The 27729-nt window shown below is 40.1% G+C and overlaps 1 protein-coding gene across 6 annotated transcripts in view; it reads right to left on the bottom strand.

Moving 5' to 3' along the window:
* DENND1A (DENN domain containing 1A) overlaps positions 1-27729 on the bottom strand; it is a 523573-nt gene that overhangs the window by 266104 nt on the left and 229740 nt on the right. For all 6 annotated transcript variants that reach the window (XM_061154694.1, XM_061154689.1, XM_061154693.1 and 3 more), the window contains one exon: positions 9053-9122. In XM_061154694.1, coding sequence (XP_061010677.1) covers positions 9053-9122 — 70 coding nt within the window. The remainder of the gene's footprint in view (positions 1-9052; positions 9123-27729) is intronic.

Genomic DNA, 27729 nt, shown 5'->3' with positions numbered 1-27729 from the left:
AGGGAGCCTCATTCCTCTAGCTCCATTTTTCTTTCTCCAGATCGCTTTGGCTATTTGGGATCTCTTTTGTTTCCATACAAATTGTAAAAAATTTTGTTCTTATTCTGTGGAAAATGCCACAGGTCATTTGATAGGGATTGCATTGAATCTATAAATTGCTTTGGGTAGAAGAGTCTTTTTCATAATATTGAGTCTTCCAATCCAAGAACATGGTATATCTCTCCATTTGTGTCATCTTTGACTTCTTTCATCAGCGTCTTAAGTTTTCTAGGTACAGTCTTTTGCCTCCTTAAGTAGGTTTATTTCTAGGTCTTTTATTCTTTTTGTTGCAATGATAAATGGGATTGTCGCCTTAATTTCTCTTTCTGATCTTGTTAGTGTATAGGGATGCAAGAGATTTCTGTGTATTAATTTTTTATCCTGCAACTTTACCAAATTGATTGATTAGCGCTAGTAGTTTTCTGGTGGCATCTTTAGGATTCTCTATGTATAGTATCGTGCCATCTGCAAACAGTGACAGTTTTACTACTTCTTTTCCAGTTGGGTTCCTTTTTAAGATTACTTTTTCTTCTCTGATTGCCATGGTAGGACTTCCAAAACTATGTTGAATAAGAGTGATGAAAGTGGATACCCTTGTCTTGTTTCTGATCTTAAGAAACACTTTCAACTTTTCCCCACTGAGAATGATGGTTGCTGTGGGTTTGTCTTATATGGCCTTTAAGGTAGGTAGGTTCATTTTATGCCCTCTTTCTGGAGAGTTTTTATCATAAACGTGTGTTGAATTTTGTAAAAAGCTTTTTCTGCATCTATTGAGATGGTCATATGGTTTTTATTTTTCAGTCTGTTATTATGGTGTATCACTTAACTGATTTGCATGTATTGAAGAATTCTTGCATCTCTGGGATAAATTCCACTTGATCATGGTGCATTGGTGGTTTGCTAATATTTTGTGGAGGATTTTTTGCATCTGTGTTTCTTGGTGATATTGGCCCGTAATTTTCTTATTTTCTGATATCTTTGTCTGGTTTGGGTATCAGGGTGATTGATGGTGGCCTTGCAGAGTAAGCCTGGGAGTGTCCCTCCTTCTGTAACTTTCCGGAAGTTAGAGAAGGTATTAGCTCTTCTCTAAATAAATATTTACTGGAAGGACTGATGCTGGAGCTGAAACTCCGATACTTTGGCCACCTCATGTGAAGAGCTGACTCATTGGAAAAGACCCTGATGCTGGGAAGGATTGGGGGCAGGAGGAGAAGGGGATGACAGAGGATGAGATGGCTGGATGGCATCACCAACTCGATGGACATGAGTTTGAGTAAACTCCGGGAGTTGGTGATGGACAGGGAGGCCTGGCGTACTGCGATTCATGGGGTCGCAAAGAGTTGGACACGACTGAGCGACTGAACTGAACTGAACTGAAATATTTGATAGGATTTACCTGTGGAGCCATCGGGTCCCAGACTTCTGTTTGTTGGAAGATTTTAAATCACAGTTTCAATTTCATTACTTGTGATTAGATTACTCATATTTTCTATTTCTTCCTGGTTTAGTCTTGGAAGGTTTGTCCCTTTCTTCCAGGTAGTCCATTTTATTGGCATATAGTTGCTTGTAGTAGTCTCTTACGATCCTTTGTATTTCTGCAGTGTCAACTGTAATTTTTTTCATTTCTAGTTTTACTGATTTGAGTCCTTTGCCTTTTATTCTTGATGAGTCTGGCTAAAGGTTTATTAATTTTATTTATCGTCTCAAAGAAACAGTGTTTAGTTTCACTGATTGTTGCTATCGTTTTCTTCTTTTCCATTTCATTTATTTCTGCTCTGATCTTTATGATTCCTTTCCTTCTATTAACTTTGAGGGCTTTATGTTTTTCTTTCTCCAGCTGCTTTAGGTATAACCCTAGGTTGTTCAAGATTTTTGTTTTTTTGGTGGAACTGTATTGCTATACACTTCCCTCTTAGAACTGCTTCTGCTGCATCCCACAGGTTTTGGGTGGTGTTTTCATTACCATTTGTTTCTAAGCATTTTTTAAATGTCCTCTCTGATGTCTTCAGGGATCCACTGGTTATCTAGTAGCATGCTGTTCAGCCTCCATGTTTTTGTGTTTTTCACAGGTCTTTTTTTTTCCTATGCAAATGTGATAGTCGCTCAGTCGTGTCCGACTCTTTCTGACCCCCTGGGCTATACAGTCCATGGAATTCTCCAGGTCAGAATACTGGAGTATTGAATACTGAATACCCCAGTTCCCTTCTCCAGGGGATCTTCCCAACCCAGGGATCGAACCCAGGTCTCCCATATTGTAGGCCAATTCTTTACCAGCTGAGCCACAAGGGAAGCCTTAAACCTGATTTCTAATCTCACAGGGTTGTGGTCATGCTTGATACGATTTCAATTTTATTAAATTTACTGAGGCTTTATAGTAAAATAAATTAAAAAAAAATTTTTTCCCAAGGCTTAGTTTGTGACCTAAGATGTTATCTATCCTGGAGAATGTTCTGTGAGCACTTGAGAAGAAACTATATTCTGCAGCTTTTGGATGGAATGTCTATAAATATCAATTAAGTCTATCTGGCCTAATGTATCATTAAAAGCTTCTGTTTCCGTATGAATTTTCTGTCTGGATGATTTGTCCATTGCTGTAGGTAGGGTGTTAAAGTTCACCACGCTTATTGTTACAGCAATTTCCCCTTTTATATCTGTTAGTGTTTGTCTTATATATTGAGGTGTTCCTATGTTCAGTGCACAAATATTTAAAATGGTTATATCTTCTTTTTGGATTGATCCCTTGATCATTATGTAGTGTCCTTCCTTGTCTCTTGTAAGAGTCTTTATTTTAAATTCTATTTTGTCTGATATGAGTATTGCTACTCCAGCTTTCTTTTGACTTCTATTTGCATATGGTATCTTTTTCCATCCCCCTACTTTCACTTTACATGTGTCCCTAGTTCTGAAGTACAGTCTCTTGTAGACTGCATATATATATATAGTTCATGTCCTTTTATCCATTCAGCCAGATTCTGTCTTTTGGATGGAGCATTTAAAACATTTACATTTAAGGTATTTATCTATACATATGTTCCTACTGCCATTTTCTTAATTATTTTGGTTGTGTTTTGTAGAGTTATTTTTTCTCTTATATTTCCCTCTTAAAGAAGTTCCTTTAGCACGTATTATAAAGCTGGTTTGGTGTGCTGAATTCTCTTAGCTTTGGCTTATCTGTACAGTTTTTCATTTCCCCATCAAATCTGAATGAGATCCTTACTGGGTAGAGTAATCTTGCTGTGTGTTTAGTCACTCAGTCATGTCTGACTTTCTGTGACCCCATGGACTGCAGTCTGCCAGGCTCTTTTGTCCATGGGGATCCTCCAGGCAAGGATACTGGAGTGGATTGCTATGCCCTCCTCCAGAGGGTCTTCCCAACCCAGGCCACATTGCAGGTGGATTCTTTACTGACTGAGCCACCAGAGAAGCCTAAGAATGCTGGAGTGGGTAGCCTATCCCTTCTCCAGAGGATCTTTTAACCCAGGAATCAAACCAGGGTCTCCTGCATTGCAAGTATATTCTTTACCAGCTGAGCTACCAGGGAAATCTAGGTAGTAGGTTTTTCCTTTCATCATTTTAAATATAGCCTTCCACTCCTTCTGGCCTGCATGCTGCTGCTGCTGCTAAGTCGCTTCAGTCGTGTCCGACTCTGTGCGACCCCATAGACGGCAGCCCACCAGGCTCCCCCATCCCTGGGATTCTCCAGGCAAGAACACTGGAGTGGGTTGCATTTCCTTCTCCAATGCATGAAAGTGAAAAGTGAAAGTGAAGCCACTCGGTCGTGTCCGACTCTTCGCGACCCCATGGACTGCAGCCCACCAGGCTCCTCCATCCATGGGATTTTCCAGGCAAGAGTACTAGAGTGGGGTGTCATTGCCTTGTCCATCTGGCCTGCATAGTTTTTGCTAAAAAATCTTATGGGGAATCACCCTGTATGTTATTTGCTGCTTTTTAATGTATTTTCATTGTATTTAATTTTTGCTAGCATGTTTCCCCATGGATTTATCCTGTATAAGACTTTCTGCAATTCCTGGACTTGAGTGACTATTTCCTTTCCCATGTTAGGGAAGTTTTTGACTCTAATTTTCAAATATTTTCTCAGACCGTTTCTCTTCTTCTTCTGGAATCCCTACAAATCAAATGCTGCTGTTGCATTTAATGTTGCCACAGAGGTCTCTGAGACTGTCCTCATTTCTTTTCATTCTTTTTTCTTCATGCTGCTCTGCAGCAGTATTTCCACCATTCTATCTTCCAGCTCATTTATCCATTCTTCTGCTCAGTTAGTCTGTTATTGATTCCTTCCAGTGTATTTTTCATTTCAGTTATTGCACTGTTCATCCGTGATTATTCTTTAGTTTACTTCTAGGTCCTTGTTATCTTGTTGATCCATGCCTCTATTCTATTTCTGAGATCTTGGATCATCTTTATTATATACTCTGAATTCTTTTTCAGTTAGATTGTCTATTTCCTCCCTTCATTTACTTGGTCCTTTGGGTTTTTACCTAGCTCCTTCATCTGCAATATTTTTTCTGTTATCTCAATTTGTCTAACTTACTGTGCTTGCAGTCTCCTTTCTGATGGCTGTAGGGTCACAGTTTCTCTTGCTTCTGGTTTCTGTCCTCCAGTGGGTCAGGTTGGTCCAGGAGCTTGTGTAGGCTTCCTGGTGGGAGGGACCAGTGCCTGTGCTCCGGTAGGCCGGGCTGAGTCCTGTCACTCTGATGGTAAGGGTTACATTAGGGAGGTGTGTTTTGGGGTGTCTGTGAGCTTACTATGACTTTAAGCACCCTGTTTGTTGGTGGGTGGGATTGTGTTCCTATCTCGCTGGTTGTTTGGCCTGAGGTATCCAACACTGGAGTCTCCAAAAAATGAGTGGAGCCAAGTCTTGGTATCTAAGCTAACAGCTGTCCCTTCCCTAGGTCTGCCTGCCAAATCCCACTTTTCAGTACCCAGCCTCCCTCCACACCAGCAGACACACAACTCAGGCTGGGGTATGCAGTGTTGCACAGATCTTATTCTGGCCTACCTTCCACAGACTGGTTGCTGGTTCCCCTCCGATCCTCTGAAGTTCCTTCTTTGTCCCAGCTGATTTCCACAGAGTGAAGGGGTTTCTCTGAGTGTAGGAATGCCTCCTCATCCCTCAGCTCCCTGCAAGGGGTGCTGTTCCCTTCCTATTTCCTCTTTTCTTTCTTTCATCTTATTTGGTTATGTGGGGATTTTTCTTGTGCTTTTAGGTGTCCAGAGACTTCCGCTATCGTTCAGTAGGTACTCTGTGAGAACAGAGAACAGTTCCATTTGCAGATATATTCTTGATGTACTTGTGAGGATAGGTGAATTCCACATCCTCCTATTCTCCCATCTTGACCCCACCCCACCCCAAAATGTTTTGAGCACCTCCTCACTTTTGGCACAAAAAGATATTCCAGACTCATCTTACACTTTTCACAAGTATAAGAAGAATTAGACATTTCTTCATGGAGTCCCTGCTCCTTTCAGTAGAAAATGGATTTCCGTTCAGTCGCTCAGCTGTGTCTGACTCTTTGTGACCCCATGGACTGTTTTCCAGCATCAGGGTCTTTTCTAATGAGTCAGTTCTTCACATCAGGTGGCCAAAGTATTGGAGCTTCAGCATCAGTCCTTCCAGTGAGCACCCAGGACTGATCTCCTTTAGGATGAACTGGTTGGATCTCCTTGCAGTCCAAGGGACTCTCAAGAGTCTTCTCCAACACTACAGTTCAAAAGCATCAATTCTTCAGCACTCAGCTTTCTTTATGGTGTAACTCTCACATCCATAATGACTACTGAAGAAACCACAGCTTTGACTAGAAAATGGATTTAGGAGCCAAGATTTCAGTACTTGGGTGTATGCTCACTGCTACTTGTGTGTAGTGGATACTTGGGTGTGCTCATTGCTACTCGTATATAGTGGAAAATTGGGGGTGCTCACTGCTACTTGTGTACTGTGGACCCCAGACCCTTTCAGTGGATAGGGCCAAGGAATATCTCTCACACACACACAACCCACAGTACATAGTTACATCTCCATTTTCTTTATCTATCACATATACTGAAAGCCATGGGTTCACACCAATAACTCTAATTTCAATCCAACACAGGAATAATTCTAGTTTCTTCTCTTTATATATTTTAACTATATTCTAGGCAAAGTGAAAAATGTTGCCTTTATTTCCTTAATATATTGACTTGCTTGTATGTAAGCAATCTTTTTATCACTGTCCCTACCTCCCTCTCCATCTAGATAGCCTTCTTACTTTGCTCAAATACTGACATCCAGTGCTAGGCCAGCAGTATCTGCCCCCCTCCCCTGGATCTCCCACCAACACAAATGCCCTCCTTACCCCAGGGTCCATCACCCCAGTGCTGGGCCATTGCTGCTGTCCTCTTTCCCATGTGCCTCCTCTAGGTCCCACAGAAGTTCTGACATCTGGTGCCCAAATAAAGCCAAGCCACTGTCACCCCTGTCCCACATAAATAACTGCCTCATTGCTTAGCCTCCAACACCCTCAAACAGACTGCTCACTCTCTCTCTGGATCAGACGCCCTCCTTACCCTCTGCCATCGCTTCTGCAGGGATGTCATCATTGCCTTATTCAGGGCCTGATAATCACTGTATGTCAGTGACTCAAACAGACACCCTCATGATGTAGCTTAGACTCTGTCCTCCATGCTGAGCCATCATGGTCACTCCCCATGCCCTTAATTGAAGCCTACCTACCCTGTACAACTTTCTCAATGACTTCTGGACTTGGGGAAGAGTTGTTGTTGTTGTTGTTTTTTTTTAAATGAAAGCTCTTTCCACCTGTTCTAATCTGATAACCCACAAATAATCAAGCCAGTTGCAAGCAGACTATCTATCTTCTGTGTTATAATTTCTTTAACCAGAAGAAATTCAATAAACAGAGTCTTTCATATAAGGGAAACAGACTCCACTAGAACAGATCACTGATCTCAGTTTCCAACATTCCAAGAGGCAGGGCCCTTAACTGGGGCAAAGGCCCAGAGGATTGCTACACCAGTTTTACAGAGTAATAATCCTATCTCCGCTATGCATAGTTTGTACCCACCTAATATTTCCTGTATCCCAAGACATGTTTTTAAAAGTCTAGTAAATTGTTTTTTTTTTTTTTTTTTTTTAATGACCGGAGCTTATATATGGTAGGGAAAAAATGTGAGTTAAGTTCCAATTGTAAGACTGTTAAAAGCCTACATGTTATACAATTCTATTTACTAAAGACATCTTTCAGTTCTAAATGAAAAAACAACAACAAATGTTTGACAAAAGTGAACCATGAATTGGAAATCAATGAACAGATCCAAGATGGCCTCAACTCATTCATCAAAGAGTAAACCACTTCTTTTATGACGGAATTCCCTGATACCTAAAGCATTCTTTCAGAATGAGTACAGTGATCTAGGGAGCTATTTCTATTAGTTATTTCTTCCATTTACTGTGGCCTCTGGAATACACTTGCCAATGAGTAAATCTAACTTAAAGATTTATCCATTATTCACACAATTTCTACCTTTTCTTCAAAAAATAGCATTTCCCAAAGTGTGTTCCAGGAAACACTGGTATCTCAGAATGTTGTTAATATCTGTCAAGGAATTAAAAGGTATGGGGCCAAATAAGTTGTAAATTTCTGGGTAACATAGATTTCTCCACTGTAGGAGTTTTCAGAGTCTATGTTACAAGAATTTTAAGGAAACAAAAATGAGGCACAGCTTCCCCTTTCCCTGACCCCAGTATTACTTACCTATGGTACTCTTTTTGAATGGAGCATTTTTTAGAACTAATGTTCTGTAGACAATATGATGGGGAAAACTCTAACATTTAACAATAATGTATCTCTTTAATTAAAACTCTTAGACTATTTACAAGAAAGGAAACTATAAGAAGCTAGATATATAGACAAATATTCAACTAACTAATAATCAAAGAAATGAAATTAAAACAATGAGAACTGTTCACTTGTCAAGGACACAATGAAGTCATCAAAAGCTAGTGATGCGAGTGTGGTAACCCAGGCACTCCTGTACTTTGCCAGTAAACGGTATCTTTTACCCTTTACTGGCAAAATACAGGAGTACGATTCTTCTGGAAAGAAGCTTGGCAAATGCTTTAAAACGTTTATGTCTACTAAGCTTCAAATGGCCCATCTGAGATCTTCTTTTTAAGGAAACACTCCAAAATGAAGAAAATGTTTTATGGTCAAAGATGTTAATGGCTATACTTATAATAGTGAAAAAAAAATCCCAAATAATGAAAATTCCTAATAACAGAGAAATGTCTCAGTAAACCAAGGTACATGATACATGATATGCAGCCATGGAAAAGATTTACAATGTTTATATTATCATGGAATAAATGTTTCCATTATTGTGGTACCTAAAACTGTCGGTTTCAAAAGCCTAAATACAGTTCCAGTTGTCTCTTGACACCCATGGAAGATACTTCAGCGTGTCACTTCTTCCAAAAGTATAGTGAGGTACAGCTGAACTTTTAAAGTGATTTTCAGACCCTTAAAAAAATTACTGTAAAACTCAAGAAAGCCCTACTGAAATGGGATTGGGACACTGGGTTAGGTCACTTGTCAGTTAAGAGTTTTATTGACAAACCCTAACAATTCAAATTTGTGCCTCAGCAAAATTATTACTTAATACATATCATGAACTTTCAGAGCTGTTTGGGAATATGAGATGGTGAATATTAACTCTGAATGCTAATGGCCTATTTATTATGTATTTAATTCAAAAAGTAAAGGAAGAAAACATCCCAAAATGCTAGCAATATTTATTTGAGGTTGGGGGAAAGGTAGGGAGACATATTAGAAGTGACTTTCTTTTCCTTCTTACTGCTTTCTGAATTTCCCAAACTTTCTATAATGGGAATGTGTTACTTTTTCAGTAAACATTTTAATGAAAAACACAGCAGTATTATTTTTATAATCATAAAAGTTAAAGTTTACTTATTAAACAGAGTAAAATAGAAGGTAAATACCTGTCCTTTTGTCGTGTAATCTGCCAAGATGTTAAGTAGCTTATAAAATACTTCAAACCAGGGGAGATAGCTGAGGGAAGAAGAGGAAACACACGAACTATTAGTACACAGGTCAAAAACTTTAATCAGGAGCTAATTCAAGACAGTACATTTCAGTTTCTCTTTATATCCTGAAGAGCCTTCCTGTTGTAGGCTGTGCTAGAAAAGCAGACTGGTAAAATGCTAATTATTTCTGAGATTTAAAAAAGTTGCCTGTGTAAGGCAGAGGATTGAATGTCCATTATAAATTATTCCCATGCCTCAGAGCTAGAACAGGTTCATAAAGAAGAAATTCAAAGCAGACTCTGCAATCAGGAACCATCTCTGAAGAGCCCCCCGGGCTCCTCCTACCACACCCGCCCCTTCCAGGAAAGCTTCAAGTTTCTCATGATTGGATACACATAGCCACACATACACTCACATAGAGACACATACACAGCACTTTCACCGTTGCCATGTGCAAGTGTCCCAAAGGCCCCAAGAGCCTGAAACCATTCATCAAACTTTCCATTATAATACAGCCTTCTCTGTACTTATTACAGCAAGAGCTCTGACTCTCTGCCCCCACTGCCCTCCAGCAGGACCTGACCATCATGTCCCTTAATTCTGACGAGAGCCTGGTCCTGACCTTAGTCCATCCTCTGTGTGGCTCACAGAGTGATCTAAAATGTGAGTATAAGTGGCCCATTGGATTAAATTCCTGCAGTGGTGCCCCATCACTGCAGGACTTCTGAGGACAGCATTCAAGGCTCTTCGGTCAGGTCCTTGACCATCCTTCCAGTTGTCCCCACGTTGCACCCCCATAAACACACTCCTCTCATTGCAGTCGTATTCTGAGGAACGTCCAGGCGTTCTCAAGCCTGCCCAAGTCTGCGCTGCATACACTTGGCACTGTTCTCCCTCTGACCTTCATGATCTACTCTAGCTGACTTCTGCTCATCCTCCTAATAGTTCCCCACTGCTGCCCTGTCCCCGACTCTCAAGCCCGAATTCCCCTTTTTTCTGTACTCCCCTGTCACATGCAAACTATCGTTATAACAATCCACACACCATGTGGCACTCCAATGGCGTATCTGTCTTCCCAACAGATTAAACATGACAATAAGGAAGGATTCACATCCTTCTTTACTATGTCTTCCCAGGGCCAAGCACAGAGCCTGGCAGACCCTCAGTGCTCAGTGTTGATGGAACAAACAAAAACAGCAGAGGTGTATTAATGCTACAGAATTATTGCTGAAACAAATTCCTATTCCCAAGAAGTTTTTTTCACTTAAAACATCAATGGCTTTGTTCTGCATAGGCAACTTTTCCAAAATGACATCCAACAGTCACGTGGGAAGAGTATCCTATCAAGCGCTTGCCGTCACGCTCACATCTGCCCTGCTGCGCTCATAGTGTCCATCACCAATAGCGTGGAGGACTGACTCCATCCCACCAGGCAGAAGGAAATCAGCGCCCCGGACAGATTACCAGCTGTACTGCTGAGGGTAATAAATGAAGTGAGAGCGAATAGAGAGGACAGATAAAGCGCACAGCTCTCTGTCATTAATGTCTGTCTGAAGCCAGCACATGCTACTGTAAAATTTAAGTAGCTTATCAAAATATACCGATAAGCAACTTAACTTTTCACTTCTCTGACAGTATTATCACTTATGTTAATATGCTTCAATCAGCTCTGGCAACTGCATGTTGATTATTATAGAGCAAATGACTGCTGCCACTTCACACAGCATTTACTTTGGCAGAGTAACGTAAACAGTCAAGAGGGATTAGGGAGGAGATAAGTTTCCCTCTTCCTATTCTGTTAAATAAACCTCTGCTGAGTTAAAAGCCATTACAGAATGAACAATAAATCCCCTCAGAAAAAAACTCCTGCCCAGATTAGAGGACACTCAGTAAACAAACTCAACCAAGGATTACAAATATCTTTTTTTTTTTTCCCTGAAAGAAAAAAATACCACTAGTTAAATCCAGCGGGAAGGGGTCGGGGGGAAGCGAGAAGAGAAAATATTTTCTTGTAAGGATACCACGGTTTCAAGTAAATGACAGCAAAGTCGCAGTCATTTTAGAAAGACTTGAAGGGACTTGGGACAGTCCCTTCTGTCTGATAATTTAGGACTTCTCTGATAATTTAGGACTGTGGTGCACAGGAAGCAGTTCTGATCACTAGGTTCAACTGACCAACACAGTTTGTGAGGATGCAGGAGGGTGACGTGCTACCGTCGCCTGGCCCACGGCCGACTGTGCCCAGGATCTCACACTCAGCCTCGACCCCACCAAATCGATTCTTTTTGGCTGCACTAAACAGAACCCTCAGCCATGGGAGGTTTTGCAGTTACCCTGGAAATCAGCCATCTCTCCCTCTCTTCAGCCTGACCGGACACAACTGTTCCCCACATGTTGTCCCCTGTGCACTGACAGATGAGTATCTAGTGATGGCAGTGTTAAGGTCTTGAAACCAAAACCCAGCTGTCTTCTTCTTCAAAGGACCCCTCTTTCCCCTGTTGGGAGGCCAGGGTTCACAGCTGAACTCTATCCAGTGGTGCTTCCTGTACTGCTTCATTAGTGCCGACACAACAGCTTCGAGCTGCCGGCAAGGGTGCAGGTGAGGATATGGAGACCCTCGGCCCCATTTTGCGCTCGTCTGTCAGCACGAAGTAAACACACTTCCCAGTCCAGAGATGGGAAACAAACACTCCACTGTGCTGCTCCTCCCTGGATAGCTAACGGACTTCCAAACATCACAGGGCTTGCTCAACTTGCTCCCTTCACGCAACTGCTCAAGTTTGCAATGCAGAGCATCACCATGTGTTGGGCTCAGTTCAAGGCTGGGGCCAAAAATCCCAAAGAGTCCCTGCATTCAAGAAGACCATGGTCCTTGGTGGGAAAAAGAGATAATAACAACAAGAAGTAATAGTTTAGGTGGGGGTGCTGTATCTCTTTCCCAAGTGCTTTATTTAGCCTAGGCTTTTGGATCCAATTATTAAATTACAAGGGAACATTAAAACAACAACAACAACAAAAAGTCTCTCAGTCATTTCTGACTCTTTGTGACCCCATAAGTAGACCAAGTAGAGTATACAGAATAATGACATGAGTTGAGAAAGTAAAAAATTTAAACCATGGTTATCGGGGAGGGCACACAATGGAGAGAATAGCTAGTTGCATTTGTTGGTAGGAGTCAATATGCATCACACAGAAAAGGTTGGGCTTCAGCTAAGTCTTGAAAGAGGCTGTTCTTAGTGTATGGGAAGAAGGTTGGAAGGGGTGGAGATAAAGAGCACAGGAAAAACGCACGAGCAATGGCTTGCCAGCACAAACCTGGGCCGGACTTGAGAACTGTATGCAGCTGGAATAGCCAGAGAGTAGGGTGTGCAGGCTGAAAGATGAGGCAGTGTGCAGAAGGGTCAGGCTCTGGAGGGGCTCTCATGGCAAACCCATGGGACTCTCTTTTATTCTGTAATCGGTGGGGATCCATAGGGCCAGTTAAAGAGAAGAAACATTTTGAAGATGAGTACTTAGAGCCAGGCAGAAAGTGCTTATTTCCCACTCAGCACAGCCCAGTGGATCATCTAAGCCCTACCAGAGCCAGTCCACTTTGCTACCCTAAAGAGAAAGCCTTAGATAATACAATCTGGTAATACACATAATTTGAAAAAGATCAACAAAAAGATCAACATAAATAGAGCTCTGGCTCTAGTTTGAACAAAAAAATGAAAACTATTTTATAATAAAAGGTTTAATATTTAAACACTCAGGCACCATTACATTAGGAGATAAAATGAAATAGTACCTCCTTGAGGGGCTTGTGGCAGATGTGCAGCTCCTTGTGTTTAGAATGATGAGTTTAAGGCTAAGAAGACTGACATGCAATACGGTCTTTCAGTTTTTCTTGGTGATTTCCACTTGCCTGAGAAGCTCTTAAAACTCCATCATGGGTACTCTAAGGGAGGTATCCCTTCTTTTCTTATTTCCCATCAGCAGATTTTTGTCACCGAGGATTCAGTGGATGACAAAACATCCCTTGGCTAAGGCTATTTGGCATTCAGTTTTTAAAGCTTTCATATTAACCACACCCACCCTCAAAATTGAAAGCAGCAGAGCAGCAGAGCACATGCGAAAACAGAGACTCAAGTCGACTCTGTATGAACCTCAGTAGTAACTGTGACACCTCAGGGAAGTGATCTCTCAAAGACTCAGTTTCCTCTTCTATAAAAAGGTTTATATACCATCTAACGAATGTAACTGATGTATACAAGAGACATCCAACCTGGGGCCTGGAATACTCTTCCTGTCCCTCTCTGCCTAACATTCTTAGTGTCTGCTTCAGAGCCTCCTCCAGGACTCTGTACACCTCATGCCCCGCAGCCACCAGAGCGGACAGCAAAGTACAAGCTGTTATTAAGAGGAAAATACTCACAAATGATATGACCACTTAAACCAGTAAGTCCCCACTCAGCCCTTCAAGTCTGACTAGCATCTCTATCTATCCCACTATCAGTGTCCTGGACGGTCCAACATCTACAAGAAAATGCAAATAAAACTACAACTTCTGCAAACAATGCAGAATTTCATGAAGCCCTTGTTAAGATGCAGGACACCTGCTCGGAGTCAAGGCAAAGTGACTAACAAATGAAGACCTGGCAGCATTAGACCAGGAAAAAAGGGACGAGAGAAAAATCAAGAAAAACAAGGATGGTGGCACAAAAGTCACATCAAAAGAAAATGAATTCAGCATCAAAGGGTTAAGTGAGGCTTTGGGAAAACTGATGACATCTTCAAATACTTTTAGAAAAATGACTCCTTTTATGATTATGCTATGAAAGTCAAATATGATGTATTATTATGTCTGAAAAATAAAAAAACCTCCCCAAAAAGCCCACTTGACTCATTATTCTAAGATTTAATGTGTTGTTAGGATAAAAGCTAGATTTTGTCCAAATGAATTTATTTTCAAAGTTTATTTCTTTTTTTTTCTAGATAAAATTTTAAAATAAATCTCCCTTCATTTTTACTATAAAGTTTTGGTTCCACTGAAATAGGTGCATTTTAGTCCCAGAGTATGAGGCCCTCCTGGGCTTATCCTACATGAAGACTCACCTTAGTTCTTGATAGTGTCAACTCCATGAGAACAAACATCAAGACTGTTTAGTGTTTAATCTCCAATATGTGCTTGGCGTGTGTTAAACATCCACTAGGTCAGAACTTCCCTTGACAGATGTAATTCATCCCTATAGTTTCTACTAAGGCCATTACCACTAGAGCCAGAGAGTAACAGTTAACCAACTCTTATTGGAAAGTGGGGCTTCAAATTTAGGAGGTGGGATTTTGTTTAGAAAAATGCTCCAGAAACAAAAACTATTGCTATCAGTGGACTGCTGAAGTCTGTGACAAATAATTAAAATTGAGTAAGCACATATTCCAAGCAGATCAAGAAGTACCCACAAACTTAAGATTTCTTACTCCTTGTCCTTCAACATAAGTAAATCTCACTATCCACTTTTTTTTTACTTCAAGTATTATGGGAAAATGTCACAAACTAAACTGATTATTGCAGTTTGATAACCTAATTTTTCAAGCACAGGTGAACCTCTAAAACTGCCCAGGTATCCTCTGATTTGTTAGTGTATCAGGCCCCAAGTTTCTCCGAGTTTGCTCTAAACTTGCTCCATCTCTAATCCATTTCTCCTGCTCTTCAAAAGATACTCTTCCATTGAACCTTACTGAAGAGAAAAGCTCTAACATGAGTTTTCCTCCCTCCCATTCCTACACCTCTCATGCCCTCCCCTTACTGTCCCAACTGGAGGCAGAAAGTGGGAAGACTCTAGACTTCAACCACACTGCCTTCTGTAAGACCTATCTTCTCCCTCATTACACTCAGTAGACAAGGATTCCCATCTTTAAACCCAACAAAAACCACCCATGTGTGCGGTTTTCACACACACAGTTCTCAGACTGCAGCTTTAGCACCAAGGTGCACACATGTTCCTCCCTATGAGAAAAACATCCACATCCTCCTGAGCCAACCACATAAGCTTCACTGAACATTTTCTGGAATTTAAAATGGAGGTGACATTTACAGTTCAAACATCACACATTTCCAGATCGTTCACTTTTCAAATGTTGTGGTCAGTCATCCACGAAACCACACATACCTCTGTATATCTTAAGAGCCATCCGATGTATGGCTGGCACTCTGCAAGGTGCATGAGTAATAAGACCCAGGGCCCAGCATTCGGGGAGCTCACTATCTCATGAAGGAAGCAGACACACTGGCGTTCTAGAAAGTTTTCCCATGGAAAAAGACAGTTTACTGATCAATTTTACACAGATTGCTAAGCCAGGAGATCCACCTATTCTGTCACTAGCTGTGGCCTGGACCGTTTCTCCTCCCCAGCATGTGAAATGGGGATATCTACCTTACATGGTGATTGTGAGGGGAAAACATACCCATCCACCACCGAGCCTGAAATAGACTGAACAATGTTTTTCCCTGATGAAATCATACTCTTTTGCCATTAAGATCAAAAGTTGGAATAACCTAAATAAGAAAAAATAAACAAACAAACTCAATCCCCTTTGAGAGATCAGAGATAGTCTCACTCAATCTGAGCATTCTACTTTGCTCACAGTTGCTAATCTCAAATTGTAAATTTATTATGGTTTCCAGTTAAGCTCCAGAATCTCTGATTTATGTCCATAATTAACATCCCATTGTGATATCTATTATATCTATGCAGGAAAATGTATGTACTGAATGAGCAGAAATATTAATTTGCATTAAAAAAAAAAAAAAGCTGCCATAAAACATCTGTGCTTACATGAAGCTACCCAAACATACACTTGGATTTGATTTTGGAAAAAAGACTCTTTTCTCTCTTGATGGGTATTCAATAATTGTTGCTTTTAGAGAGCAGATCTGTCGTCTTCTTTTCTATGACAGCATTACTATGATTGAGGGAGATTGCTCAGGAGGAAAGCAAGGAGGCACTTTTCTGTTATCACCGGTGAAGTGTTGGTAACAGAAGATCTGTAGAGTAATGACACCTGCACTGACAATTCACTGTAATTCTCAGATATTTTCCATTGAGCCCAGAGAGGGTGAGCACAGAGGCCTTTCATCATTTTCCTAAGAGAGTTTATGATGCAGCCCACTCCTGTATTCACACACCTGCAAGTTTTTTTTCCCATTCAGAGCATCTTATTTTATGGTTTAAATTACTACTGTAATATAATGTAATGGGTTAGTGAGGGTCTAACCATGGCCCACCTTACAGAAGCTTTCATAGCTTAAAGGAGAAATACATTGTCCCTGTTTGGGGGAGGAACAAAAAACACACACACACACACAACAAAAGGAAGAAATGGCTACACAAGAAGTCTTGTCCTACTTTCAGTAGTAAACAACAAAATTAATTATCCCACCGAGACAACATTTGATATTATTTACATTTTAGAGCTTGGAAGAAGAAGCTAATGAGGAAAGGGGGAAATTTATCAAGTGTTAGGTGCTTTGACATATTCTTTACAACTCTATGAGATAAATTATCATTCCATTTCACAGAGGAGAAAACCGAGTCTCAGGGAAGCAAAGTGATTTACCCAGGACAGTACAGCTACTAAAAGCACAGCTCAGACATAAAACTAGTCCAACATGATTTCTATTCTACTCCATACAACACAATATTATTTGTACAACCTGATCAAGTGCAATAGTCAATCCTGAGATTAGGATTTAAAATCCTTACCATGCAGTTCTTACTGTAATACCCTGATAAAATGAAAGCTTGCCTCCAAAGGCCCCTCGGCTCGAAGCATTCTGAGCAATCCAACTCTGGCTGCCTCCCAACAATTCAGCATGTTTTCTTACTTTGCCAGCTCCAGGGACACTAGTCATGTGTCAGCTCTTTACTGCTTTAGGAATTAGTGTACATGTTACATTCAGAAACACAAATATAAATAGCTCAATTTAAAATGTTTTAATCAAGCATGACAAAAGATATATTTTAAGCTTCCAGTGCTTCGTGTCAAAAACCAATGCCTTTGTGTCAAAACCTTTAAGGTGTGTTTTTTAAGAAATTATCTTGAGAAACAATGGCCTGTGTCATAGATTCTTAGACTGTTGCCTTTTTAAAAATTTAAAGCATAAAGCTTTAAATGTATGCTTATGGTGACAATTAAGGAAATGCTAGATTAGACAGGGCATCAGTTTTCCACAAATAGCACTTAAATTTAAGTTCATTTCCACCCCAGATCTCTGCTTGAATGTTGTATCATTCAGTCGCAAATCTCTCTATAAAAGTGTCTGACTGTCTCTTAAAACCATTTATGCTCTATGCTTCAGTGTCTTTTCTTGGCAACTTTCCCCATATGCTTAACTTCTTTCAGGAAAGAATTCTGTCTCAATTCACAGGACAGCAAACCAATCAACACAAGCAGGCAGGCAGGTAAAGGAAGGAAGGGAGACAGGCACACAGAGAGAAAGTAGGATATAGATGTAGCTGGTCCAACAAACATAATGTTTTAGAAGGCAGAGAGTTTCAGACCAAAAGAAAACTAACCAACCACCTACCCCCAAGCAATCAGAGAGCCCTGAACTTGAATTTATAACCCAAACACCCTGTACCATATGCAACTTGAGACACACAACTGGTAGCACTATTGGGGATTTATGACTTATGACTTGTTCATATTTAATTTGTAACCAAACACTTCCCCTTCCTCTTAGCTACCTCAGAACTCTTGATTAACTCTTGTTTTCACAGGTCAGAGGTTAAATAAAGGAAGGGAAGCATTCTGGGGTGAGATTGCCCAGAGCACCACATCCAAGAGTGACCTGTGCAAGGAGCATTAAAATAAGTGATAAGACTAGAGATTGTTCAAGACAGCTGATGTTCAAAGCCTCCTTTGGGTACAAGGCAGGATCTTGCAACTAGAGAGCTGGCCAAAAAGGCAGACAGGAAACTGCTCTCAAGTTACCTTTTGTGACTGAGCAACTCTCTTACCAAGAGGTTTCTCCCAAAATGTTTTTGGAAATGAGACTGAGGTTTTAAGTGAAGGTAAAACAGAATTTGTATAAGCCAAACAGCTCTTCTCCTCACTTTGTTCTGCCAGATGCATCTGTCCTGCCCATCAGAGTCTCCTACTCCAAAGAAAATCTCTACGGCTAGCTCATCATTTTTTTATTTTTTATTTTTTTGCAGACCTAGGCTAGCATGAGAGAAGCAAATTTCTTGTACACACAGAGGCACAGCTACCCTGCTGAACAGGATATAATCTGTCCAACTGAAAGACCCATCTTGTTCCAAGTACCTATACTGGTGTGCCATTCATCATGCACCAAACAGATCAAAATAGTAATAGCAGAGACAATCATTTATTCTGGAATACCAATTTACGCTCATTTGTTTTATGGCTAGCTCTCATTTATTCATTCGTCTCTTCATCCCTTCCTTCCTTCCTTCCTTCATGACCTAATATAAGCCATGCACTGGATTAAGAGTTGACTAAGGCATAGCTTCCACTAAAGCAAGTCATTGATTTAAATTTGTGTGTGAAACCACTATGGAATTAGGAATGATCTGACAGAGGCAACATAACAAAGTTTGGAAAATGTGGGAAGTAATGGCTAAGTCACCCTGCAAGGAGCTAAGGTATATGTTTTCTCTGCACTATATTCATAGAACATAGCCAGAGCCTGGAGCAGGCAGTTTCCTCAGCAGAGTCCTTCAACAGGATGGAGGAACCCAATCCTGAGCAACCTGAGAAGGTAGGCATCCACTACAAAGTGATCAGAGTTGAAATATAAAATGCCATTAGTCACTCTCTGTTGTTTCCCTGACAAAATATCCTACTTATTTTTAAAACAATTTTTGTGCTTATGGCTTATTGCTTTATTATAATCCAGGGGAAGGAATCCGTAATGCTACAAAAGCTTAAAGCTGGAGTCATTAAACTCTCTTAAACTGTGATAACTTAGAGGAAGGTCAAGTATCTGGTTAAACAAGTCATAAGTCATCAGTCCCCAGCAGCACCACCAGTTGTGTGTCTCCCTCAAAAGAAACCCTAAATACTAATCTTTAGAGACAGGGAGCTCAGCCAGCAATCCTGGCAGAAACAGGTTTCTTTGACATAAATTCTAAAACTCATATAGTATGAAAGAGAGCAGGAAAATTGTCGTTCAGTGAATAACTGTTAAAAGCAGAATATGAAGGTTAGAAAATGTATCCATGAATTATTTTTACTTTATTTCCACCAGCATTAAATTATGTAACCATTTTTGGTGCTTTATTTTAAATGGAAGTTCTCTATGTCTATAATAGTGAAACATATGTACACACATCTAAATATGTGCTAAAAGAATGGTTAAATAAATTATGATATATCCAGGCAATAGAAAATTAGGGTTTAGAATAGTTTTAGAAATACTGTAGGAAAATGCCCATGAAATAATAGACAGTTGATTCAATTGTGCAGGCCCATTTATACATGAATTTTTTTTGATAAATGCAATACCTGTATTTTCATTTTACAGATCTTTAAGTAACTGTGGGGAAAAGTTTGTGTTCGATTACTGATCACAATATGTGGAATCAAAAGAACTATGGCCTGAATCTTGCTTCTATCCAAGCTGTTTCAGCTTCCTGCCCTTAGGGGAGTCATTTATGGACTCTTCTGCGTTTGAGGCAGGGATAGCAGTATGTGGATCTTCAACTTGTGATGGGGGCTGCACCTCTAACTCCATGCTTTCAAGGGTCAACTTTAGATTGAAAAGGAGTAATATTCACAAACTATATATCATATGCAATCACATATACTCATAGAAAGACTAGAAGATAAAAAATTAATGGTTATCTCTAGGTAGTGGGATTACAGATAACTTTGTTTCATTCATTATCCTTCTCTGCATTTTCTATGACTTATCTACTGAGCATGCAGTACCTCAAAAATCTGATAAAGGCTTTTTTTGTGTGTTTTAAGTACTTTATCTTATTCATAATTATAAATACTTGGAACCAGGCTAATGTACAGTAATTCACAAATTATGGACTATCAAAATAATGGAATACCTTTTAAAACGTTTGAGTGTAAGATTTATTTTGTTTTAAAGTTTGATGCTACTAGAAAAACATTATTTTAGAGTCACAAACTTATAAGCATAAAATTTTATTTTTTACTTTTACTTGTTTTTTATTGATGTATAATTAAAGTACAATATAAGTTCCAGGTGTACGATATAGTGATTCACATTTTTTTGAGGTTATGCTCCATCTATAGTTATGATGAAGTGTTGGCTAGATCCCCTATGTTGTACAAATATATCCTTGCAGTTTATTTTACACATAATAGTATGCAGCACTTAACCTCCTACCCCTATACTGCCCCTCCCCCCTTGGAATATTATTTTTTCATTAAAATCAGACTATAGAAAAATAATTCAACATAGAAAAACATTAACAATGTATTTAAATATAAAAGCAGGCTCTATAATATGTACAAAAGATTTTTCATTTTGTGTGTTTTCCTGTATTTCCCAAGCTTTCTACAATAAATATGTATTACTTTTATTTACTTTAAAAATATTTTAAAAGCCACATGTGTGATTCCTCCCTGCCTACCAACTTCCAACTCATTTTGTTTGATTGTAGGGAGGTGGATTGGTTGGGGAAAGCAGAATCTAAAGCCTATCCTCTTGTTTCCTTAAGTGTGCTTGATTAACTGTGACCACCCAGTTCCCAAAGAGGGTCTCTGGATGAAACCTCTTTTACAAACTGGTCACACCAGTCTCATGCTCTTTCCACTGCACCATGCTTATTATGGATCTCAGTTTCAGGGAAGAATGGTGGGTTAATAGGGTTTTCAGTGACCTTCCTTACTGTGGGAGCAATCAGCCTCCATAAAGCTTGATGGGTCTCAGAAAGGAGACACTCAGTTATGCAAGGCCATGTTAAGTTGAGAGGGGAAAGAAAAAAGGGTCAGAATCTTTTTTTCCCCTGTTAGATTTTGAGGCCAAATCCTCAAGGCTGGATGGTTCATATAAACATTTAGTAAGCATCAATGCATGCCAGCCTGTGCTAGACAGCCAAGATAAATACACGAGCAAGACACAGCACTGTCTGTCCTCAAGGAATCTAGATCTCTCAGGGTAAGACAGACATGTAAACGCTTAATCTCGATGCACTGTGAGGCGCTGAGACCTATGGAAATGCTGAGGAAGAGCATCTCAACCAGGCTTGGGTATTAGCTAAATAAAGAAGAGAAGTGAGATTAAAGAAAAGTGTACTTCCAACGGGAAGGACAAAATACACCGGAGGCATAGAGACAACGGACTACAAATGACTTGAGGAGGTTGGTTTCCACTTAAAGATAAGGGCAAGTTGTTTCTCTCTGTGATTTTTGGGGGGAGTCAGTTGGGAGGTTGGGTTGGGGGGTGCAGATGGGATTCTTGGCAGTAGAAGAAAATGAGAATAAAGAAATCCAAAAAGACCAGCTTGTGAGGAGTTTTATGTGCAAGACTAGGGAGTTTTCCTCTTTTCCTGAAAGCAAAGAAGAGTTTTAAGAGGGATTTGATCAGTTTTGTTTTTTTAGAAGTGCACTTTAAAGACAGAGTGGACACTGAACTGAAAGGGGAAGTCTGGAAGCAGATAAACTCAAAGATTCTAAGACCCAGGTAGCTGGCAGCCCTCTAAAAAGAAGGTTCTAATAGTGAAGGCTTATGTCAATGCTCTTTTAATCACTTAAAGAAATTACTGAATGCAATTAAAAAGATTTGGCTCCAGGAAAAGAACTAAGAACTGAGTTTCTATTAGGCAAAGGCTGGTCTGAAGAGTGAACCTCCTACAGAATAAACATCTACTGTGTGAGTCTTAGGAGAGGAGGACAGCCCAGAACAACAGGGCTGTTTACCTCACCTATTAGAGGGCTCCCCCTGAGCTGTAACTTTGTCTCTCCAAGCCCACTTTCGTCTGCCAAAGGACAATACTTCCTATTTACCTAACAAGGTCATCGTATAGAATGAATTAAGCAACTTAGTACAAATTTAATTATAACCTTCTAATGCAAATAATACAGAGTGCCCATCAGAGTCCACAGACCACACCAGGCACTCAAAAACAGGTGGCTTCTATTGTGATTATTAGATAGGAGATGGTTACCTGCTCTTTCAGGAGAAGGAGTGGTTTTAAGACACATTTTGGATTATTTCAAATGCCTTTAAAATGCTGAGCACCACAAGTGTTGGGGGAAGCACACTGACTGAAACCGCTCACCCTGGCCAGGCACCATGGTAACTATTTGCATGAGTTGTTTTACGACAGGAGATCCTAGTAAAGAACACAGAACTAATAAGCCACCACCAACCAGAAGAGTTTGAGAAAGGTCAAAAGGAGACAGCACGTGTCCGACCATCTCCCAGAATCCTTCTCATTGTCATCCATCTTGGCTGAGCAATGAATGCACCCCTAGGAAGGACTGTGAGTCAGAATGATTGGACAAAGACAACCCAGAAACTAGTCCCATCACCACGAAACCCAAGACTGAGAGTCACGTGGCAGAGCAGTTCTCCTGGGCTCCCTTACCCTACGGCTCTCTGCCCAGGTGCCTTTCCAATGACATCTCTTGCTCTGTCAGCATGTGTGTCTCCCTGCACAATTCTTTTCCAAGTGCTAGACAAGAGCCCACTTGTGGGCCTTGGAAGGGGTCCCCCTTCCTGCAACACAAGCATGTCTGTATTTTTTACAATTACTTTTAACATCTGTCATAAAAGAGGGAACTAGAGTCAATAGAAATCTTAATACTTATCAACTTGAAATACTATATCAGCAGTGAAAAAGAATGTAATTTTGCCATTTGCAGCAACATGGATGGAATTGGAGGGCATTATGCTAAAGTGAAATAAGTCAGACACAGCAAGACAAATACTGTATGCTATCACTTATATAAAATCTAAAACAAAAAAAACTAGTAAACACAATAGAAAAGAAACAGATTCATAGATACACAGAACAGTAAACATGCCAGTGGGAAGAGGAAAGGGAAGGCAATAAAGAGGGTATTAAGGGGCACAAACTATTAGGTATAAAATAAACTATGAGGACATATTACACAACATGGGGAATGTAACTATAAACAGAGTATAAACTTAAAATTCTGAATCACTATATTGTATACTCATAAATTATATTATACTATACTTCAATAAAAGTAAATAAATACACTATACTTCCCCTCAAAAGAGGGAAAAAATATTTATCCACTTGATACAAGATAAAAGATTTCATTTCAAAGACTGAATGAAAACAAAAAAGATAGGAATCATAAATGTGTCATTAGTTTTGTTTCAATGATTCCTCAGTTAATGATGCTTTACAAGATAACACTGCAAATAATTACCTAGGCTTTCCTGACTGAAGGAATATTACATATTGTTCTTGACTAATTAAATAAGACTTAAGCCTAGAAGATTTATGTTATAATGATATAAAAGATAGCAACAGTAATAAGACTCTACAAGCTATCATTAAACAGACATATGGATGTTAACATTTTTACCTTTCACAAATGTTTGAACTTAACTTCTATTTTAAAATATAGCAGCTTCAGTTAATTCAAAGATCCATTCTCCATACTGAGCCATTCACAAGATGGGAATGAAAATATCTAGTCCCTAAGCTATGTCAGGCAGGGACCAAGCAGTTCAAGGGCATTATCTCTACTCCCCCTCTCTACTCCTTGCCAGAGTGACATGACATGGGTATTGTCAGCTATAACTAACAGAAAGAGAAACGGAGGCTCAAAGGTGTTCAGTGACTTGCTCAAGATCACCAAGCTAATAAAGCTGCAGTCAAGATTTGACGTAAGGTCTTCTGGTTCCAGAACTTACGGTCCTTTTTCTTTTTTATAAATCAATTTCAAATTATAATTTACACATAATAAAGCCCAACCATTCTATGTATACATGAAGAAGAGTTTTGATAACTATATACATTTGTGTAACCACCACCACAATCAGTATGTACAACATTTCCAGGACCCCAGAACACTCCCCTGTAGTATCACTGACTCAATGGACATGTATTTGAGCAAACTCTGGTAGCTAGTGGAGGAGAGAGGAGACTGGTGTGCTGCAGTCCATGGGGTTGCAAAGAGTCGGATGGGACTTAGCAACTGAACAAGCACCACCACCACCCCAATTAATCCCCCTCATCCCTTGTAGGGTGTCTACCACACTATACTGAGATCACCTCTCTACCACCTGTTCTTCCCACCATTCAGTTCAGTTCAGTTGCTCAGTTTTGTCTGACTCTTTGCGACTCCATGGACTGCAGCACGCCAGGCCTCTCTGTCCATCACCAACTCCCGGAGCTTACTCAAACTCATGTCCATTGAGTCGATGATGCCATCCAACCATCTCAACCTCTGTCATTCAAAATTTACTTCTTTTTAACCTCAATTAAAATTATTTTACTTGGGTGCATAGTTCAGTGAGTTTTGACAAACATACACTGTACTGTAACAGCCACAGACAGTTAAGACAAAGAACACTTCCACCCCATATCACTCAATTTACTTGCGCTGTGCTTTCGTAGTCAACAGTTCCCCCACTCCCAGCACCTGATAAGTTTCCAATTCCTATAATTTTGCCTTTTTCAGAAATGTCAAATGAAATAACATAGTATGTAGCCACTCTCATAATCTAGTCATAAAAGTCTTTTATTAAGACTTTTAAGCCACACCGTATATTTTAGCCTTTTCTTTATTCTTCCTAGATGAATTTGCCATTTCCACACTTAGATTAAAACAAGTTTTAGTAGTGACATATTCCCACAGTCATTCCGATGTCTCACAACGCCAAGGCATTAGCTGTTGCTCTACCCCAAGTGAGGAAATGTTACAGGAATACCTTGAGTTCACCTAATGCATTAAAACAGTATATCATTTGCAAACTTCCTTGTTATGTTATATAATGCAGAGTTTGAGAGAACAGCAAGCAGAGATAAGAAAGTCTTTTTTAAGTGAACAATGCAAAGAAATAGAGGAAAACAACAGAATGAAAAAGACTAGAAATCTCTTCAAGAATATTGGAGATATCAAGGGAACATTTTGTGCAAGGATGGGCATGATAAAGGATAGAAACAGCAAGGAACTAACAGAAGCAGAAGAGATTAAGAAGAAGAGCCAAGATTACACAGAAGTACTATACAAGAAAAGTGTTAATGACCTGGATAAATCATGATGGCGTGGTCACTCACCTACAGCCAGACATCCTGCAGTGTGAAGTCAAGGGGGTATTAGGAAGTATTACTACGAAAAAAACTAGTGGAGGTGATAGAATTCCAGCTGAGCTATTTCAAATCCTAAAAGATGATGCTGTTAAAGTGCTACACTCAACATGCAGCAAATCTGGAAAACTCAGCAATGGCCACAAGATTGGAAAAGGTCAGTTTTCATTACAATTCCAGAGACGGGCAATGTCAAAGAATGTTCAAGCTACTAATGACTGCACTCATTTCACATGCTAGCAAGGTTATGCTCAAAATCCTTCAAGCTAGGTTTCAGTAGTACGTGAAGTGAGAACTTCAAGATGTATAAGCTGGGTTTAGAAAAGGCAGAGGAACCAGAGATCAAATTGCCAGCATCTGCTGGATCACAGGAAATGCAAGGGAATTCCAGAAAAACATCTACTTCTGCTTCATTGATTATGCTAAAGGCTTTATGTGGATCACAACAAACTGTGGAAAATTATTCAAGAGATGGGAATACTAGGCCACCTTACCTGTCTCTTGAGAAAGCTGTACGCAGGTCAAGAAGCAACAATTAGAACCGGACACGGAACAGAGGCTGGTTCAAAATTGGGAAAGCAGTATGACAATGCTGTATACTGTTACCTTGCTAATCTACCTTATATGCAGAGTACCTCATGTGAAATGCCAGGCTGGATGAATCACAAGCTGGAATGAAGATTGCCAGGAGAAATATCAATAACCTTGGATATGCAGATGATACCAATCTAATGGCAGAAACTGAAGAGGAACTTAAGAGACTCTTGATGAAAGTGAAAGAGGAGAGTGAAAAAGTTGGCTTAAAACTCAACATTCAAAAAAGCTAAGATCATGGCATCTGGTCCAATCACTTCATGGCAAATAGATGGGGAAAAGGTGGAAACAGTGACAGACTTTATTTTGTTGGGCTCCAAAATCACTGTGGACGGTGACTGCAGCCATGAAATTAAAAGATGCTTGCTCCTTGGAAGGAAAGCTATGACCAAACTAGACAAGAGTATTAAAAAGCAGAGACACCACTCTGCCGCCAAAGGTCCCTATAGTCAAAGCTGTGGTTTTTCCAGTAGTCATGAATGGATGTGAGAGTTGGACCATAAGGAAGGCTGAGTGTTTAAGAACTAGTGCTTTTGAACTGTGGTGCTGGAGAGGAGGACTCTTGAGATTCCCTTGGACTGCAAGGAGATCATATCAATCAATCCTAAAGGAAATCAACCCTTAATATTCATTGGAAGGACTGATGCTAAAGCTGAAGCTCCAATACTTTGGCCACCTGATGTGAAGAGCCAACTCATAGAAAAGACCCTGATGCTGGGAAAGACTGAAGGCAAAAGAAGGGTTGGCAGAGGATGAGATGGTTAGGTAGCATTACCAACTCAACAGATACTTAGAGCAAACTCAGGGAGATAGTGAAGGACAGGGAAGCCTGGCATGCTGCAGTGTGTGGGGTTGCTAAGAATCAGATGTGATTTAGTGACTGAACAGAACAGGTGTTATTTAATGCCAATAAATTACCTAAGATACATCTTACATGTGAATGAAAGAAACCATCTGTCTACACTGGGGTTGCAGGATATCCTACCTCTGTATTGCCTTGCTTTCTTCTAGCTATGAGGCCAGCCCAGAGATCCGACCATAACACTATGGGTAGTGCCAAGGGTATGCTCCAAGACCAGAAAAAGCAGAACCCAAGTTCCCTGTCACCTGCCCAACCAGATGAGTCAAAGGCAGTGTGAGAGCAGCCAGTTACTCTAAACTGTTCAACCTTTTCATTTTATAGCAGAAGAAAGGGAAATTCAGAGAGTGGAAGAGACTTACTCAGAGCCATGCATTTTTCAGAATCCAAAGGGTATCTCAACAAACCCAGAATGTTGTCCAGTGAATGGATTAGCAATCCCTCAGTATTACTCTTGCCTTTCTTTTTCCGCTATATTTCCTACCAACTAGGGTGCAAAAGAACATGGCTTCTCTTGTGTGAGAGAATGTAGAGTAGCTGTTGTTTTCAATATCTAGAATTGTCCTGAAACATCAAAATTTCAGTTGGATTCTACAGGAAATTCCCATAGTCTCTTACTAACCAGGATGTGAAATGTCCATTTAGCTCCAAATTTGAGGCTCTTTCTGTCTCCTGCACATTTTGATATCTGTTTTGACAACCATCTGGCTTTAGTATTCTATGGCTCATTTAGACATCAAACATGTATTGACTGTGAGGCCCTTTGCTGCATCCTGGGCTAACCGGTGAATAAGATGCAGTTTCTAGTTTTAAGAAGCTCAGTGTCCAGAGGGGGAACCAGACACATAAATCAACAAGGGTAATTACTGAGATAACTGCATTGAGAAAAGTGTGCACAGTCACCA

The sequence above is a fragment of the Dama dama genome, chromosome 11 (genome assembly GCF_033118175.1).
Source record: "Dama dama isolate Ldn47 chromosome 11, ASM3311817v1, whole genome shotgun sequence".
NCBI lineage: Eukaryota > Metazoa > Chordata > Mammalia > Artiodactyla > Cervidae > Dama > Dama dama.
This window is presented reverse-complemented; position numbering and strand designations above follow the sequence as displayed.